Source organism: Syngnathus scovelli, unplaced genomic scaffold (genome assembly GCF_024217435.2).
Source record: "Syngnathus scovelli strain Florida unplaced genomic scaffold, RoL_Ssco_1.2 HiC_scaffold_29, whole genome shotgun sequence".
In the NCBI taxonomy this organism is placed as follows: domain Eukaryota; kingdom Metazoa; phylum Chordata; class Actinopteri; order Syngnathiformes; family Syngnathidae; genus Syngnathus; species Syngnathus scovelli.
In genome coordinates, this window is record NW_026061381.1 from 1,089,651 (window position 1) to 1,109,239 (window position 19,589).

The window sequence follows — 19,589 nt, forward strand, 5'->3', positions numbered from 1 at the left end:
CTCCAATTGTTTGATTTGTCTCTTCTGAGCTTCGATGAATTCTTTCAGCTCTTTGTTCCTCTAGGACGGACAAATGGAAAGTGGCATTCAAAAGCCAGTAAGCGTGCAAGTAAGTGCCGGGCTGGCTTTGGGCCCTTACCTGTTGCGCGCTGTGCAGCAGATCCATTCTCTCTTGGAGGATGCAAGCGTCGCGCTCCCTCAACTCGCACATCAGGGCTCGCTTCCATTGGTCCACGGCGCTCCTAAGCTCTTCTCTCTGATCCGCCGTCAGCACGTCATTCACGCCAGCGTGGCTGGCTTTTTCGCCGTCCGTGGCGGGGCAGTCCCGCTGCGGTAGCGCCTCGTACAACATGGCCTCCAGCTCCAGGATCCTCTGGGCCGCAATCCTCGTCCATCAGTGGTCCGGCGGGAGATTTGAGGGCGGCTTACCTTATGAGCCTGGTCCATGGAACACTTCCTGAAGTCCAACTCTTCATCCAGGTAGCCCTTCTGCTTGCAGAACATATCCTAGCACAGCTCAAGGTCAGAATTGTTGGGGCACATTGCCGGAGTTCCCCTTGGCTGATGTCGCGTGTCTGTCTACCTTCTCACTTTCAATGTCCAACATCTTCTGTTGAAGTGCTGACTTGGTCACTTTGATGTATTCTAACCACTGAGGAAAGGCTGCTGTCACATAAGCAGAATGCGAGAGCGTGCGTGGACGTGCGTTATAGCCCAGGATGTCCAGCTTCTTCATCAGATCACTGATGACGATGTCCGGGGGAAAGGCGCAAGGAGCAATGTTCTGGGACCTCGGGTTAAGGTTAGGGTTGCAAGGGACGCCTTACGTACGCTCACGCCCTCGGCCTCGCAGTAGATCTGGAAAGGGCTGAGGCCGTCTGGGAAACGGACTTGCAGAAACTTCAAGACGGGGGAGCGCCACTCCCTCTCCTGAAAGGCAGAGGCATGCATCCGTCCGTCCGTCCGTCCGTCCGTCCGTCACATCTCTGGCCTCAACACGCTTGTGCGAGTCTTCCCACCTCCAGGATGCGGAACTCAAGCAGTTCGTTTTGGTCTCGGATATCCTGGATGTGCTCTTTCAGACGCGCTTCTTCCGCCTCCATCCGCCTGACCTGAAAAGACAGTCAGACCTCATCTGCGGGGCTTCCCGACGGGTGTGACGCCAAGCGACTCCGCCCAGCGCCTTTCTTTCCGTCACCTTTTCGGCCAACTGCTGATTGCTCTGACGCAGCAGCTGCTTCTCCTCCACCCACTTGACATTCTAGAAGAGACAAACGCGTGGACAGCTTTGGAATGTTGTGTCATTTTCATCCACAAATTCTTTGGTTGACTGGAAAATGACATTTGCTTTTCTCCGCATTTTCCCAGCCACGTTCGGGGGGGGGGGGGGGGGGGTTGGTCCAGTAATGCCAGACGGATGAGTGACTGAAGAATGTAGCTATTTTGTCTGAGAAAAAGGTGTGCTCATTGATGAGCTTACCTGTCCTTGTTGCTTCAGCGCTGACTCCAGATCTGCTACTCTGCTTTGATAGTGACCCATTTCTACCATCAGCTTTTCTCTGGTCTGAAAGGAGGAGGAGGGAGGCTCCTCCTCCTCCTTTCAGACCAGAGAACACCCGAGGCTGGGTGAGAACGGGGAGGCTGCGACCCGGCCGGGGGTTGCGGGAAGGGGCGCCACCTTGATCTCCTTCTCGGCGTCGTAGTCCCCTTCGCTGGTCTGGGCTAGCAGAGCGTAGGCTCGTTGCAGCGCTTGATATTCTTGCGTCAGCTGGCGGTAGCGAAGCTCCGCCTCTTCATGCACACACCAATGCAACACAGCACTAGTACCAGAATCAGTCAGACCGGCGACAAAGCACCCGCGACGCAAAGACGAGTCCGATTCCAGGCTGAAGAGGAATGTTTGGTGCCAATACGCTGGCAGAAATGGCGGGCTACCTCTTCGGGTTCCGTGTCGGGGGTTCTGTCGGTGTGAAAAGACAAGGACGATCCGTCCGGGTCCACCAACACGTCTTCGTCGTAGCCGTAAAATGTTTCGATGACCTGCGGGCGCGGAAGCAAACATCTCTCTGAACAAACTGAAGCGACACCTCACGATGAATCGACGAGAGGAACGATAGCGAGAAAAAGGCCATTTCATCTTGCGCAACACCAAGCAGCCGCAAACAAACAGACTCACCTTGCAGGACCTCACGCTTTGTTCCTCCTCAGAGATTCTCGACGTCGGTATCGTAGCAGCAAATCTCTCTCCTGTCGACACAAATAATCCGCCTTTGAGATTCTTTGGATGCAAAGGGAACGAACGGCTCCGGCGCAGAAACAAACGCGACTCACAATGACATTTCTGACATGAGCTCCTGTCTCCAGAGCCTGAAAAACACGTCACCGGCGATGATTGGAGGGACGCTCGTCTTTTCCAAAAGTGACAACTACAGGGTGTGTCAGGGTTTTCCAGATTATCTTTATCGTATCATTGTGTTGCTTTGACTTTGACTGCGACCTGTAATAAATAATATTATTTATCCCTTATTTATCCCTATCGCTTATCCCTTCCTACACAAAGTCGTAAAACACCCCTTGCTATGTTTTGACTAGAGGTCAAGGGCTTCCTCTATTCAATCCACTCTTACACCCACCCTGTTTCTCTTAATTAAAATGCTCGTGCAGGAGCCGAGAGTCAGACTTCATTCGTACAACGGATGGACTCTCCACCTGCAGGTGTCCAAAAGAACTTACTTGTCTCCCGTGTGGTTCTTGCAAAATAAGTTGGAGCGAGCGCAACTCTAACAGGGTGCATTTTGCCACTAGCTGCCTACGGACAATGACGTCGCGCTCGCGGCTCATGGTTGACGGGCTGAGCAGCCGGGCAAGTCCGTCGTTTTCAGCGCACAGCGAGTGGCAAAGGCGCTGACAAAACGGGAGCTTTGAGCTGCTGAAAACGGCAAAACAAGTCTAAAGCGTGTTCAAACGCGTGCGCACAATGCTCCTGCTTGAAAGGTCGGAATTTAAGGGGCCAATTTTTTGGATGGCGGCCGCCGGCCAAGCTTTGGACGGAAAAGGTTTCCTGGCGACAGCGAGCGAGCGCGGCGCTGCCGTACGTGCACCGAGTCGCCTGCCTGAAGACCTTGGACAAGTCGTCGATGATGTGCCGCTGCTCCACAACTTGAAGGAACTCCATTTCACCGTCCTGCTGGCCGCAACCGCGGTCCAGGTCATTGAGCGAACTAGGCCTTCTCTGTGGAACACAAATGCAGTGGACTCTGTTGGCACGCCGCCGTTGTCCGCGTCGACTTACCAAGCTTGCCATCTCCTCGTTCTCCTGGGTGACAAAGCGCACTTTGTTTTCAAGGCGACACAGCACCAGCGAGAGTTCTTCATTCTTCCTGCTCAGGCGTTTGTTTTTGTACAGGAGTGGCAGAAACTGGCTTTCTGTTTCTCTCAGTCGCTTTAGCTGCAAGCATGAAGTGCGGGATGTGAAAGACGCACAACACGCGGGCCAGAACGTATCCATTCCTTTTGCATCGGTTTGAACGGAATCGTGGCTTTGGCTCCCAATAAAAGACATCTACCAGGCAACCGACTCGCCGCGCCGCTCAACTAATAAGCAAGCGCAATGGGTGCCTCGCTGGATGGCGCGCATCAAACGTAGCGCAAACCTTCAAGCGTGCCGTCAATAAATTACCAGTTCATTGCGCTCTTCAGAAAGCAGGGCGTTTCGATCCTCCAGTTTCCTGATGACTGCGCTGAGCTCAGCGATTTTCAGATGAAACCGTCGCGTGTCCCGATCCTCCTGAGACTGAAAACGCCCCGCAACACACACACACAAGCACTCGTTCAAAGTTCAAAACTGTTTTTGTGCTACCTTCCTCCAGCAACGAACTAAGTCATGCGTACTGCAAGTGTGTGATGAGGTGGCTTACGCAATGAAGAGGATTGCTAGTAGCGGCGTTGACCCCACTTCCAGGGTAGTTTAGGCCCGCCCTTTGGGAATCCCTCAGGGCAGCGATCTGCTGCTCGGCAGCCTGAGTCTGCAGCTGAAGGCGGTGGACGTGGCCGGCCCCAGGGCTTCATCCAAAACACTAACCGCTCTGTCTTTCAGCTTGATCTCATCCGTCTGGATGTACAAACGGGGAGCGCTCAGGCAGGCGGGCAAACTCATTTGCCAGAATTGTGACAAAAACAAAGAGAGCAACCGGCCAATTTTTTTCTTGAATCGACTAGAACACCTTTGCTGTGACAAAAGCGAAGCGAGCAACCGGACATTTTCTTCTTGTGAAATAGAATAGAATAGAATGCCTTAGGTGTCATTGCACTGCAGGTATACAACGAAATTGGGAACATAGCCACGCACCGCGCATCTGATCAGTCCTACCAGTCGGCGGATCTCCCTCTCGCAGTCTCTCTTGGTTCGGCTCAGCTCCTCCCGATGCTGGTGATGAGCCGATCGGAGCTCGGCCGCTCGGGACTGCCAGGCCTGCTGGGCCGCTGCCAGGGCTTCTTCCGCGCTCCTGGTGGAGGCGACACCGCTCGGTCTCCCGACACCGCCGCGTCTCCTCCACCTCCGCCAGCAAAGCGCCCCCCCCTCCTCACCTGAGCAGACATTGCGCCACACCGGGCCGTTGAGACCGCAACGGAGCGCCGCGACGCTTACTGGGGACAAGCTACACAATACGGTAGCGGCCGCATCGAAGCCCGACGTGGCGTGCGGATAGTCAGACACGGATAGAGCGGATCACCTTGTCCATGGAGCCGTCCCTCAGGCTGAGGACCAAGGCATTCAGTCGCTGGATCTCTCCATCTTTGATTTTGATCACTCTCATCAGCTCCATTTCATGCTGCCGCAGTAATGTCTCCCTGGTAATGGCTAACTCTTTCTGCTTCTCCTCATGGAGTTTGCTTTTGAGTTCCGTCATGGCGGCGGTGGCACGGTGGTGCTCCGCCCGCAGGTCCTGACTTCTCTCTCTCTCCAGACAGCTGACCTGACATGACTTAGACTTAGACAAACTTTATTGTCATCTTGTCTGCACATGGTGCATACAAAACGAAATTCCGTTGCATACGTCTTACAACAAAGTAGTGATATTGCAGTTGAATAGAAGTAACATATCCTATGAAAATATATATATACATATACTATATATATTAAAAATAAGTATAAAGTGCAGCAGTGATAATTATGCAATAGTGCAAGTAGGCAAAACAGTATTCAAGAGTGTGCAGAGGAATGCTAAACCATGTATTAAACTTCTATTTAAAGGGTTTATACAAGTTCAGTAAAGTTGGTAGTGCGAGATAGTGCAAGATAGAGGTCCGTAGTGTCATAAAGTACAGTTCTGTGAATGTGTGATGCAGAGTTCAGTTTAGAGCTCAACAGTTCTAGTGTTCAACAGTCTGATGACAGCAGGGAAAAAGCTGTTGCAGAACCTGGTGGACCTGCAGCGGATGCTGCAAACCTCTTCCCAGAGGGCAGCAGGGAGAACAGTCCATGGTGGGGGTGTGATGGGTCATTGATGATGTTACGGGCACGGGACATGCAGCGCTGAGATGAAATGTCCTGAATGGAGGGAAGAGGAGCCCCTATGATCCTCTCTGCTGTCCTCACCACTCTCCTCACGTTCTTCCAATCGGAGGCGGTGCAGCCTCCACACCACACAGAGAGACAGCTTGTCAGAATGCTCTCTATGGTGCTCCTGTAGAACGTCCTCATGATGGGTGGGGGCAGGTGGGCTCTCCTCATCCTCCGCAGGAAGTACAAGCGCTTCTGTGCCCTCTTGACCAGTGCCGTAGTGTTCATAGTCCAGGTGAGGTCTTCTGTGATGTGGACCCCCAGGAATTTGGTGCTGCTGACCACCTCCACAGCTGAGCTGTTGATGATCAGTGGAGCGTGGTGAGGCTGTTTTTTCCTGAAGTCGACGATGATCTCCTTCATCTTCTCCTCATTCAGGATCAGGCTGTTTTCTCTGCACCAGCCCACCAGCTGCTCCACCTCCTCTCTGTAGTCCAGGTCGTTGTTGTCTCTGATGAGCCCCACCACCGTTGTGTCGTCTGCTGACTTCACGATGTGATTGGTGGTGAACCTGAGGACGCAGTCGTGTGTCATCAGGGTGCACAGCAGGGGGCTCAGGACGCAGCCCTGAAGGGAGCCTGTGCTGAGGGTGATGACATCAGAGGTGTTCTGTCCGACCCGGACTGACTGAGGTCTGTTGGTGAGGAAGTCTAGCAGCCAGTTGCGAAGGGGGGTGTTGAAGCCCAGGTGTTCCAATTTTCCTACCAGATGCTGTGGGATGATGGTGTTAAACGCTGAGCTGAAGTCCAGGAACAGCCTCCGCACATGGGTGTTCTTCTCCTCCAGGTGAGCCAGGCTCAGGTGAAGAACGGAGGAGATGGCTTCCTGAGTGGAGCGGTTTTGCCGGTCGGCAAACTGGAACGGGTCAAATAATAGGGGGAGTCTGGAAACGATGTGACCTTTAAGCAGCCTTTCGAAGCACTTCATCATAACCGGAGTCAGTGCAACAGGCCGGTAATCATTAAATGAGGTGATTTGAGGTTTCTTCGGCACCGGAATGATGGAGGCAGTCTTAAAGCACGCCGGCACTGTGGCTTGGCCCAGCGAGGTGTTAAAAATGTCTGTGATGACCCCAGCCAGATGACTTGCACATTCCCTGAACACACGCCCAGGAATGTTGTCCGGGCCAGGGGCCTTACAGGGGTTGACTCTCCTCAGGGTCTTCAACACATCGGCGGAGTCAAGGCAGAGTACCTCCTCTTCCTGATGGGGGACAGTTTTAACTGCTGGAGTGCCGTTTAGTGCCTCGAACCTCCCAAAGAAGTTATTTAGACCATTTAGAAAGTCAGCATCAACTACACCCACCGGGGGGGGGGGGAGGGTGAGTTGTCGTCTGTAATCGCCCGTATGCCTTGCCACATACTCCTGATGTTTTTGACGTCGTGGAAACGATCCTGAAATTTTCGACTGCGGTCTCGCTTCGCTATCCTGATGGCACGGTTCAAGTTGGCTCTCGCTGTCCTCAGTGTCTCCTTGTCGCCAGACTTGAAGGCAGAGTTCCGCGCTCGTAGCGTTTGACGTACCTCCTCAGTCATCCAGGGTCGTTGGTTGCCCCGGGTGATGATATTCTTAGTGGTGCTGACGTCCTCGGTGCATTTGTTGATGTAGGCTGACACAGTCATGGCACACGCATGTCTAATCTACATCGGGAAAAGTGGGAGGGAGGGAGGGAGGCAGGCAGGGAGGCAGGCAGGGAGGCAGGCAGGGAGGCAGGCAGTGTCTGTCTGTTGAGGTTTTCACCTTGTTCTTCTCCTGCTGAAGTTCTAACTGGACGTCCATCAGTTTGGTTCTCAGCTCGTCATTGGCGGCCTGAAGGGCGTCCGTTCGCTCCGCCTTGGCCCGCCCTGCCGGAGCTCGTTTGGACATCTCTTACTCGAGTCTCGCCCGGTCGTCAGTCAGAGATCACAACATTTGTACCTGGAGAGCACAAACGCAGCGCTGTTTTCCACTGGTTTCGAACTCAACTTCAATCGGTACCGTAACTTACAACATCATAAACATAGAACTAGCTTGACTTATTCATTGAATAAATGCATTTGGTTCTTCAAAACTGCATCACGCAACATAGCGTGACCGAGACGGCCGTTATCCACCTGCGTGAAGTTATTTGGTGAAATGAATGAGATGTTTAAGACACCATCGTTCTGTCTCTATGTAGATGAAGGGAAATAATCGATTGCTGAAGGTCCAAAGGTGTTGTGATAAACAAATAAACATATTAGTGATAAGTGACATATTTGTGATAAACATATTAGGCAGGATAATCACATATGTTAACGTGACTGCCCACACTGTATTTATTTATGGTTATTTGTTAAATCGAGTACTGTTAGACATGAAATAGGAAGTGTTTAACATAAATGGAAGACGAAAGGGGTACTCACCATTGTAGCTCCTGCTGGTCAATGATACGAGCCTCTTCTTGCAGTGGAAAACATACAGCCAACAAACACCGTGGAACCTAAAGGAATGAAATTAAACATTAACATTTAGCCTAAACCAACATTCACAGATACAACGCAACGCAAACTACATAAACGTAAATCTTTTTAAACACAATGAGTTGTACTTACCGTGTACGCTCTAGACGGTCCACTTGCAAGCAGAAAATAAAGATATTTCTGTTGATAATCGTCGTGTTTGTATCCGGTGTCTCGCTCAAGGCCATTGCGCCCACAGATTTGAATTTTGGCGAGAGTTCAGCCTATTGACGTCATTTCCGCGGTGTAATACCCGCATATCTGAAACGGCAAAGTTAAGAGTAGAGTTAAATAAAGTTTTTAGTCAACGCAATAATTTACAACCGTTGACCAGTCGAAATAATCGTCTAAATTTGGCGTCTGTGGCTGGAAGCAGACGCCGAGTTCGACATTCCTCCCAAACGCCACACTCCCTCGCTTTTCAGGGCTAAAAAAAAACAGTTGTAATTACCTTGTACGCTCTAGACGGTCAAGTTGCAAGCTGAAAACAAAAATATTTGCCTTGTAAGTCATCGTGTTACTAACCGCTGTGTCTTGTTTGCCAGAATTGCCGCTTTCCTACTTCCTGTTGCAAGCCACGCCCACGGATTATAATTTTGCCGTGAGTTCCGCCTATTGACGTCATGTCCGCGTCACATGACTGCGACGTAATATTATCTAAAACTGTTTGTGCGGTATTGTGTTGTTCTGTGCGGTATTGTGTTATTCTGTGCGGCGTCGTGTTGTTCTGTGCGGCGTCGTGTTGTTCAGTGCGACGTCGTGTTGTTCAGTGCGGCATGGTGTTGTTCAGTGCGGCATGGTGTTGTTCAGTGCGGCATGGTGTTGTTCAGTGCGGCATAATGTTGTTCAGTGCGGCATAATGTTGTTCAGTGCGGCATGGTGTTGTTCAGTGCGGCATGGTGTTGTTCAGTGCGGCATGGTGTTGTTCAGTGCGGCATAATGTTGTTCAGTAGGCCATAATGTTGTTCAGTGCGGCATGGTGTTGTTCAGTGCGGGATGGTGTTGTTCAGTGCAGGATGGTGTTGTTCAGTGCGGCATGGTGTTGTTCAATGCGGCATGGTGTTGTTCAGTGCGGGATGGTGTTGTTCAGTGCAGGATGGTGTTGTTCAGTGCGGCATGGTGTTGTTCAATGCGGCATGGTGTTGTTCAGTGCGGCATGGTGTTGTTCAGTGCGGCATGGTGTTGTTCAGTGCGGCATGGTGTTGTTCAGTGCGGAATGGTGTTGTTCAGTGCGGCATGGTGTTGTTCAGTGTGGGATGGTGTTGTTCAATGCGGGATCGTGTTGTTCAGTACGGGGTGGTGTTGTTCAGTGCAGGATGGTGTTGTTCAGTGCAGGATGGTGTTGTTCAGTGCGGCATGGTGTTGTTCAATGCAGGATCGTGTTGTTCAGTGCAGCATGGTGTTGTTCAGTGCAGCATGGTGTTGTTCAGTGCGGCATGGTGTTGTTCAATGCGGCATGGTGTTGTTCAGTGCGGGATGGTGTTGTTCAGTGCGGCATGGTGTTTTTCAGTGCGGCATAATGTTGTTCAGTGCAGCATGGTGTTGTTCAGTGCGGCATGGTGTTGTTCAGTGCGACATAATGTTGTTCAGTGCGGCATAATGTTGTTCAGTGCGGCATGGTGTTGTTCAGTGCGGCATGGTGTTGTTCAGTGCGGCATGGTGTTGTTCAGTGCGGCATGGTGTTGTTCAGTGCGGCATAATGTTGTTCAGTGCGCCATAATGTTGTTCAGTGCGGCATGGTGTTGTTCAGTGCGGGATGGTGTTGTTCAGTGCAGGATGGTGTTGTTCAGTGCGGAATGGTGTTGTTCAGTGCGGCATGGTGTTGTTCAGTGAGGCATGGTGTTGTTCAGTGCGGCATGGTGTTGTTCAGTGCAGGATGGTGTTGTTCAATGCGGGATGGTGTTGTTCAGTGCGGGATGGTGTTGTTCAGTGCAGGATGGTGTTGTTCAGTGCGGCATGGTGTTGTTCAATGCGGCATGGTGTTGTTCAGTGCAGGATGGTGTTGTTCAGTGCGGCATGGTGTTGTTCAATGCGGCATGGTGTTGTTCAATGCGGCATGGTGTTGTTCAGTGCGGCATGGTGTTGTTCAGTGCGGCATGGTGTTGTTCAGTGCAGCGTAATGTTGTTCAGTGCGGCATGGTGTTGTTCAGTGCGGAATGGTGTTGTTCAGTGCGGCATGGTGTTGTTCAGTGCGGGATGGTGTTGTTCAGTGCGGCATGGTGTTGCTCAGTGCGGCATGGTGTTGTTCAGTGCGGGATGGTGTTGTTCAGTGCGGCATGGTGTTGTTCAGTGCGGCATGGTGTTGTTCAGTGCGGCATGGTGTTGTTCAGTGCGGCATAATGTTGTTCAGTGCGCCATAATGTTGTTCAGTGCGGCATGGTGTTGTTCAGTGCGGGATGGTGTTGTTCAGTGCAGGATGGTGTTGTTCAGTGCGGCATGGTGTTGTTCAATGCGGGATCCTGTTGTTCAGTGCGGCATGGTGTTGTTCAGTGCGGCATGGTGTTGTTCAGTGCGGCATGGTGTTGTTCAGTGCGGCATGGTGTTGTTCAGTGCGGCATAATGTTGTTCAGTGCGGCATAATGTTGTTCAGTGCGGCATAATGTTGTTCAGTGCGGCATAATGTTGTTCAGTGCGGCATAATGTTGTTCAGTGCGGCATAATGTTGTTCAGTGCGGCATAATGTTGTTCAGTGCGGGATGGTGTTGTTCATTGCGGCATGGTGTTGTTCAGTGCGGCATGGTGTTGTTCAGTGCGGCATGGTGTTGTTCAGTGCGGGATGGTGTTGTTCAGTGCAGGATGGTGTTGTTCAGTGCAGGATGGTGTTGTTCAGTGCGGCATGGTGTTGTTCAATGCGGCATGGTGTTGTTCAGTTCGGGATGGTGTTGTTCAGTGCGGCATGGTGTTGTTCAGTGCGGCATAATGTTTTTCAGTGCGGCATGTTGTTGTTCAGTGCGGCATGGTGTTGTTCAGTGCAGCATAATGTTGTTCAGTGCGGCATGGTGTTGTTCAGTGCGGAATGGTGTTGTTCAGTGCGGCATGGTGTTGTTCAGTGCGGCATGGTGTTGTTCAGTGCGGCATGGTGTTGTTCAGTGCGGCATGGTGTTGTTCAGTGCGGCATGGTGTTGTTCAGTGCGGCATGGTGTTGTTCAGTGCGGGATGGTGTTCAATGCGGGATCGTGTTGTTCAGTGCGGCATGGTGTTGTTCAGTGCGGCATGGTGTTGTTCAGTGCGGCATGGTGTTGTTTAGTGCGGCATGGTGTTGTTCATTTCGGCATAATGTTGTTCAGTGCGGCATAATGTTGTTTAGTGCGGCATGGTGTTGTTCAGTGCGGGATGGTGTTGTTCAGTGCGTTATAATGTTGTTCAGTGCGGCATGGTGTTGTTCAGTGCGGCATGGTGTTGTTCAGTGCGGCATGGTGTTGTTCAGTGCGGCATAATGTTGTTCAGTGCGGCATAATGTTGTTCAGTGCGGGATGGTGTTGTTCAGTGCGGGATGGTGTTGTTCAGTGCGGCATGGTGTTCAATGCGGAATGGTGTTGTTCAGTGCAGGATGGTGTTGTTCAGTGCGGCATGGTGTTGTTCAGTGCGGCATAATGTTGTTCAGTGCGGCATGGTGTTGTTCAGTGCGGCATGGTGTTGTTCAGTGCGGCATGGTGTTGTTCAGTGCGGCATGGTGTTGTTCAGTGCGGCATAATGTTCAGTGCGGCATAATGTTGTTCAGTGCGGAATAATGTTGTTCAGTGCGGCATGGTGTTGTTCAGTGCGGGATGGTGTTGTTCAGTGCAGGATGGTGTTGTTCAGTGCGGCATGGTGTCTTTCAGTGCGGCATGGTGTCGTTCAGTGCGGCATGGTGTCTTTCAGTGCGGCATGGTGTCGTTCAGTGAGGCATGGTGTTGTTCAGTGCGGCATGGTGTTGTTTAGTGCGGCATGGTGTTGTTCAGTGCGGGATGGTGTTGTTCAGTGTGGCATGGTGTTCAGTGCGGCATGGTGTTGTTCAGTGCGGTATCGTGTTGTTCAGTGCGGTATCGTGTTTCTCAGTGCGGTATCGTGTTGTTCAGTGCAGTATCGTTGTGTTGTTCGTATTGTGTTGTGTTGTTCGTAATGTGTTGTGTTGTTCGTATTGTGTTGTGTTGTTCGTATTGTGTTGTGTTGTTCGTATTGTGTTGTGTTGTTCATATTGTGTTGTTCATATTGTGTTGAGTTGTTCGTATTGTGTTGTGTTGTTCGTATTGTGTTGCCTTTAACACTTAGCCTCTAACACTTAGCCTCTAACACTTAGCCTCTAACACTTAGCCTCTAGCATCTAGAAGGTAAATAAATAGGAAGGAAGGACTCACCGGTGACGTCTTCGCCCACGTCCAAGCGTTGTACTTTGTATTTTCATCCTTCTGACAGTGGAAAACATAGCCAACAAACACCGTGGAACCTAAACGAATGAAAGAAAACTATCATTTGGCCACAACCAACATTCACAGATACAACACAATGTGACGTGCGGGGTTGAGGTTAAAGGTTGAGTGAAGGGCCCTCGTTTTAAACTACTTTTTTGAAAAGGATTGGGAACAAGTAAGACGTATTTAATTTATTTAATGGGAAGTAGTAAGAGCTATTGAATTTAATCTATGTATTATATTCTATTGTATTGTATTCTGTTGTATTCTTTTGGATTGTATTCACACTAACCCCACTAAAACTTCAGCCCACAAAAACTCGCCTCTGGCGCCTAGCCTCTGGCACTTAGCCTCTAACACTTAGCCTTTAACACTTAGCCTTTAACACTTAGCCTTTAACACTTAGCCTTTAACACTTAGCCTTTAACACTTAGCCTAGAAGGTGAATAAATAGGGTTAAAGGTTGAGTGAAGGGCCCTCGTTTTAAACTACTGTTTTGAAAAGGAGTGGGAACAAGTAAGACGTATTTAATTTATTTAATGGGAAGTAGTAAGACTTATTAAATTTATTTAATCTACTTTTCTTCCCAGGCAAAATTTGATGTGCTGCAATTCCAAATTTCCAAAGTGAATGAAGGAATGAAGTCCTTTAAATTATGATTTTGTATAAATACTAGGCATTAACACAAAATCGACGGCACAAAATGGGCAGACTTTACTTGTTTGAAAAGGACTGGTTACAAGACAGACTTTTTTAATTTATTTAATGGGAAGAAGACTTAGTTTAATTGATCTATTTTTGTTCCCTGGCAAAATTCGATTTGCTGCAATTCCAAATTTCCAAAGTGAATGAAGGCAAGAAGTCGTTTAAATTATGATTTTGTTTAAATACTAGGCATGGACACAAAATCTACGGCACAAAATGGGCAGACTTTACTTGTTTGAAGAGGACTGGTTACAAGACAGACTTTTCTGATTTATTTATTGGGAAGAAGACTTATTTAGTTTATTTAATCTATTTTTGTTCCCTGGCAAAATTGGATTTGCTGAAACTGTATTTTGCCAAATCTTGCCTTGAGACCTGATAGGAAGTATTAAACGCTTAGTTAAATCAATACAAGTTGGTAGTAAGAGCGAGTAATGTTGGTTGAACCGATGAATGAAGGTTGAAAGCAATTTAAATTATGACTTTGTATAAATACTAGATATTAACAGAACATCTACTGCGCGAAATGGGCAGAGTTTACTTGTTTGAGAAGGAGTGGCTTATTCAAAACTAAGATTTATTTAATCTGTTTGTTCCCAGGCAAAATTGGATGTGATGCAATTCCAAATTTCACCACATGACGGTGCCCAATTTCGACTTCATAGGACATATTAAACACTTAGCTTGTTATTATGTTCAAGGTAATCAGATTTGTTTATTATTCTAATGGCCTCTTCAAAACTATTCTGGATTACTACTTTGGATCTATTCTACATTACTTGGCAACAACATACTCTGTAACAGATTAGGCAGTATAATCATATATGTTAACTTGAGAGTGCCCACACTCAATCTACTTATCGTGATGTGTTAAATCAATTACTGTTAGACATTATTTGTCTGATAATCTACCAAATCTTTGAATTGAAGAATTTGTGATTTAATTAATAGCTTGTTGTTATGTTCAGGGTAATCAGACTTGTATATAATTCTAATGGCCTTCTTTTGAAAACTATTCTGAATTACAACTTTGGATCTTATATTACTTTGCAACAATCTACTCGGTGACAGATTAGGCAGTATAATCACATATGTTAACTTCAGTGCCCACACTGTATTTATTTATGGTTATTTGTTAAATCAAGTACTGTTAGACATGAAATAGGAAGTGTTTAACATAAATGTAATGGCTACTCACCATTGTAGCTCGCTCCTGGTCAATGATACGAGCCTCTTCTTGCAGTGGAAAACTTGCAGCCAACAAACACCGTGGAACCTAAAGGAATGAAATTAAACATTAACATTTCGCCTCGACCAATTTTCACACGTACAACGCAACGCGGCTACACTTCTGCTATTACAAACGTAAATCTCCTTAAACACAATGAGTGTTACTTACCGTGTACGCTCTAGACGGTCCAGTTGCAAGCAGAAAATAAAGATATTTCTGTTGATAATCGTCGCTGCTCAGTGGCTCACGGCCATCGCGCCAACAGATTTGAATTTTGGCGGAGGTTCCGGCAATTACGTCATATCCGCGGCACATGACTGCGACGTAATACCCGCTTATCTGAAACGGCAGTTAAAAGTAGAGTTACATCAAGTTTTCTTGGAACCTAAACGAATGAAAGAAAACTATCATTTGGCCACAACCAACATTCACAGATACAACACAACGTGCGGGGTTGAGGTTAAAGATTGAGTGAAGGGCCCTCATTTTAAACTACTGTTTTGAAAAGGAGTGGAAACAAGTAAGACGTATTTAATTTATTTAATGGGAAGTAGTAAGACTTATTAAATTTATTTAATCTACTTTTCTTCCCAGGCAAAATTTGATGTGCTGCAATGCCAAATTTCCAAAGTGAATGAAGGAATGAAGTCCTTTAAATTATGATTTTGTATAAATACTAGGCATAAACACAAAATCGACGGCACAAAATGGGCAGACTTTACTTGTTTGAAAAGGACTGGTTACAAGACAGACTTTTTTAATTTATTTAATGGGAAGAAGACTTATTTAGTTTAATTGATCTATTTTTGTTCCCTGGCAAAATTCGATTTGCTGCAATTCCAAATTTCCAAAGTGAATGAAGGAAAGAAGTCGTTTAAATTATGATTTTGTTTAAATACTAGGCATAGACACAAAATCTACGGCACAAAATGGGCAGACTTTACTTGTTTGAAGAGGACTGGTTACAAGACAGACTTTTCTGATTTATTTAATGGGAAGAGGACTTATTTAGTTTATTTAATCTATTTTTGTTCCCTGGCAAAATTGGATTTGCTGAAATTGTATTTTGCCAAATCTCGATTTGAGACCTGATAGGAAGTATTAAACGCTTAGTTAAATCAATACAAGTTGGTAATAAGAGCGAGTAATGTTGGTTGAACCGATGAATGAAGGTTGAAAGCAATTTAAATTATGACTTTGTATAAATACTAGATATTAACAGAACATCTACTGCGCAAAATGGGCAGAGTTTACTTGTTTGAGAAGGAGTGGTTTATTCAAAACTAAGATTTATGTAATCTGTTTGTTCCCAGGCAAAATTGGATGTGATGCAATTCCAAATTTCACCACATGATGGTGCCCAATTTTGACTTCATAGGACATATTAAACACTTAGCTTGTTATTATGTTCAAGGTAATCAGATTTGTTTATCATTCTAATGGCCTCTTCAAAACTATTCTGGATTACTACTTTGGATCTATTCTACATTACTTGGCAACAACATACTCTGTAACAGATTAGGCAGTATAATCACATATGTTAACTTGAGAGTGCCCACACTCAATCTACTTATCGTGATGTGTTAAATCAATTACTGTTAGACATTATTTGTCTGATAATCTACCAAATCTTTGAATTGAAGAATTTGTGATTTAATTAATAGCTTGTTCAGGGTAATCAGACTTGTATATAATTCTAATGGCCTTCTTTTGAAAACTATTCTGAATTACAACTTTGGATCTTATATTACTTTGCAACAATCTACTCGGTGACAGATTAGGCAGTATAATCACATATGTTAACTTCAGTGCCCACACTGTATTTATTTATGGTTATTTGTTAAATCAAGTACTGTTAGACATGAAATAGGAAGTGTTTAACATAAATGTTATGGCTACTCACCATTGTAGCTCGCTCCTGGTCAATGATACGAGCCTCTTCTTGCAGTGGAAAACTTGCAGCCAACAAACACCGTGGAACCTAAAGGAATGAAATTAAACATTAACATTTCGCCTCGACCAATTTTCACACGTACAACGCAACGCGGCTACACTTCTGCTATTACAAACGTAAATCTCCTTAAACACAATGAGTGTTACTTACCGTGTACGCTCTAGGCAAAATTGGATGTGATGCAATTCCAAATCTATCTGAAACGGCAGTTAAAAGTAGAGTTACATCAAGTTTTCTTTTTTAATCAACACAATCATTTACAACCGTTGACCAGAAAGAATCGTCGAAATTCGACGTCCCCCACAAACGCCACGCTCACTCGCTTTTCAGGGCAACAAAAGTACTTCTTTTTAAAAACGATGAGTTGTACTTACCGTGTACGCTCTGGACGGTCCAGTTGCAAGCAGAAAATAAAAATATTTCTCTTGTTAGTCGTATGTTACCATCCGCTGTGTCTTTGTCAACATCGCCGCCGTTTTCCTACTTCCTGCTGCGAGCCACGCCCACGGATTTAAATTTGGGCGGAAGCTCTTTCCATTGGCGTCGTTTTCGCGTATAGCAAATCCGATTGGTTGGGAAGGGGGCACGGTTATGCAGCCGAGGGGTCCTGTGATCGGTGGGATGTAAAGTAGGCGTCGACGTCACGTCCGCGTCACGTGACCACGACGTGGCAGACGTCATATAGCAACCGCTGTTTTGTTTAGTAGACTTACAGTTGTTATGCATTGACATAATGGCGCACACACCAAATAGATTTAAATAAATTAAATAATTCTTCTGCCCACTCTCTTTTAAACAAGTTAACTCTCCCCGCGGATTTGAATTCCGGCGAAAGTTACGCCCATCGACGTCACGTATGTCACGTGACCACGACGTGGCAGATGTCATATAGCAACCGCTGTTTTGTTTAGTAGATTTACAGTTGTTATGCATTGGCATAATGGTGTGCACTCAAAATAGATTTAAATAAATTAAATATTTCTTCTGCCCACTCCCTTTTAAACAAGTTAACTCTGCCCACGTCCATTGACGTCTTGTCTGCGTCACGTGACCACGACGTAGCGACGTCATATAGTAACCGCTGTTTTGATCAGTAGACTTACAGTTATTATGCGTTGACATAATGGCGCACTGGTTAGCATGGCCACCTCTTAAGCATGATGTTGCGGGTTCGACGCCTGATCAATGTTAGCATGGAGTGAGCTGAAGTGCATGGCGCTGAAGATTTGAATCTTTGAAATGCGCTGAGGTCTGACATATCAGGCAGAATGGTTTGCCATCACGTTCAACAAAAAATAGAAACTTTCCCACTCTGATTAAAACGTCCTGTGTTCATCTACGTATTTTCGTTTTGCTGTGCATCTTTTCCCTGCCATTTCGAGAGCCCAATTGACACTCATAGTTTAAAGAAATGTGTTTGCCCATCCTACTTTGTGGAATTTCACCACATGCGCTTTTGACCAAAATACCAAATTGAACTCAAGTGAAGCCAACATGCACAACCCCCCCCCCCCCCCCCCCCCCCACACACACACACACACAAATGTTGATATGAACATAAAAGAGCCGCATGCGGTTCGGGAGTTGCGGCTTGGCCAAACCTGTACTATACAACTTTATTTGTATAAAATTTTCACAACAGCTGTCACACAAACAAAGCGGGAAAAACCGAAGACGTGCGTGTTCCGCCCACGCTGGATTTATTTGCACCTTTGAAAAGACACCGTATTGCCGCAGATGTGGCAAAGAGTACTTTTGGGCATCTGAGACGGAAGGATGTCCAAAGCATCACGTCACCTGCTCTGGTAGGCATGGTGGTGGGACGTTGAGGTCAACCGCTTTGGGGTTGGCTGAATCTTTGATCGCAGGATGCCACACACTTGAAGACAGAAGCAGAAAAGCAGAGCTAAATGCAAAATGTACTCACCGGTGACTCCAATTTCTTTCCCCCCTGAAGAAACAGCTGGACGGGTGGCCCCGGCTGGCCAGTGGGACTCTTGTTATTCTGACCCTTTTTAGTGCGCGTTTGGGGCAACAACCGTTTTTTGTGGCGCTCTCTTCTGGTTCAAAAGTGCCCTGCATGTGAATTTGCTTTTCCTGCCTTCTGATTGGATGAGCGCCGGTGTGACGCGGTGCCTCTGTCACCGTGGCGGGGGGTATACGTTGGCATCGGAGCGTCTGCCAACGTCTGAGACCGGCTGGCAGTGTATCGGAGGTGTCGAGTGCGGTGCCGCTGGAGCTCACTCACCAGCTGATGTTAGGGCCACAGAATAAAGGCCAAGGAGAAGAATAGAAAGAGAAACAGAAACTTCTCCTCCAATTGTTTGATTTGTCTCTTCTGAGCTTCGATGAATTCTTTCAGCTCTTTGTTCCTCTAGGACGGACAAATGGAAAGTGGCATTCAAAAGCCAGTAAGCGTGCAAGTAAGTGCCGGGCTGGCTTTGGGCCCTTACCTGTTGCGCGCTGTGCAGCAGATCCATTCTCTCTTGGAGGATGCAAGCGTCGCGCTCCCTCAACTCGCACATCAGGGCTCGCTTCCATTGGTCCACGGCGCTCCTAAGCTCTTCTCTCTGATCCGCCGTCAGCACGTCATTCACGCCAGCGTGGCTGGCTTTTTCGCCGTCCGTGGCGGGGCAGTCCCGCTGCGGTAGCGCCTCGTACAACATGGCCTCCAGCTCCAGGATCCTCTGGGCCGCAATCCTCGTCCATCAGTGGTCCGGCGGGAGATTTGAGGGCGGCTTACCTTATGAGCCTGGTCCATGGAACACTTCCTGAAGTCCAACTCTTCATCCAGGTAGCCCTTCTGCTTGCAGAACATATCCTAGCACAGCTCAAGGTCAGAATTGTTGGGGCACATTGCCGGAGTTCCCCTTGGCTGATGTCGCGTGTCTGTCTACCTTCTCACTTTCAATGTCCAACATCTTCTGTTGAAGTGCTGACTTGGTCACTTTGATGTATTCTAACCACTGAGGAAAGGCTGCTGTCACATAAGCAGAATGCGAGAGCGTGCGTGGACGTGCGCGTTACCTTCTCGGCTAGGGTGAGAAGGGTCCTGGCGTGAATCACGACCACCTGCTCCTCGTTGGTGAGATTCTGCAAGAGCCCAAAGGCACAGCGTCAACAAGCTTCTTTCAGCGCAAAGCCTTCCAAAAGTCACATTTGAGCCGCCGAGTCTCGTGGAGTGCGAACATAAGGAGTTCGACATACACTTACGGCGTTATAGCCCAGGATGTCCAGCTTCTTCATCAGATCACTGATGACGATG

The 19,589-nt window shown here is 47.6% G+C and overlaps 1 protein-coding gene and 1 long non-coding RNA gene across 2 annotated transcripts; both read right to left on the reverse strand.

Moving 5' to 3' along the window:
• Positions 1-4,387: 4,387 nt before the first annotated feature.
• Positions 4,388-4,920, reverse strand: LOC137839977 (janus kinase and microtubule-interacting protein 3-like). Its single transcript, XM_068649789.1, has 2 exons — positions 4,734-4,920; positions 4,388-4,587 (listed from the first exon to the last, which is right to left on the reverse strand). The coding sequence occupies exons 1-2, from the start codon at positions 4,908-4,910 to the stop codon at positions 4,411-4,413; spliced, it is 354 nt and encodes a 117-aa protein (XP_068505890.1). The 5' UTR covers positions 4,911-4,920; the 3' UTR covers positions 4,388-4,410.
• Positions 4,921-16,257: 11,337 nt separating this feature from the next.
• On the reverse strand, positions 16,258-16,968 carry LOC125993441 (uncharacterized). The gene is made up of 3 exons (XR_007490224.2): positions 16,699-16,968; positions 16,475-16,521; positions 16,258-16,351 (listed from the first exon to the last, which is right to left on the reverse strand). It is a non-coding gene; the product is annotated as an uncharacterized lncRNA (long non-coding RNA).
• Positions 16,969-19,589: the final 2,621 nt, after the last annotated feature.

Bases quoted from the DNA above. Each gene is read 5' to 3' on its own strand.
- LOC137839977 (XM_068649789.1), bottom strand. From the start codon at position 4,910: ATGACGGAACTCAAAAGCAAACTCCATGAGGAGAAGCAGAAAGAGTTA. The intron at 4,588-4,733 runs GTGATCCGCTCT...ATGTCTGCTCAG, and splicing joins GGGACGGCTCCATGGACAAG to GTGAGGAGGGGGGGGCGCTT.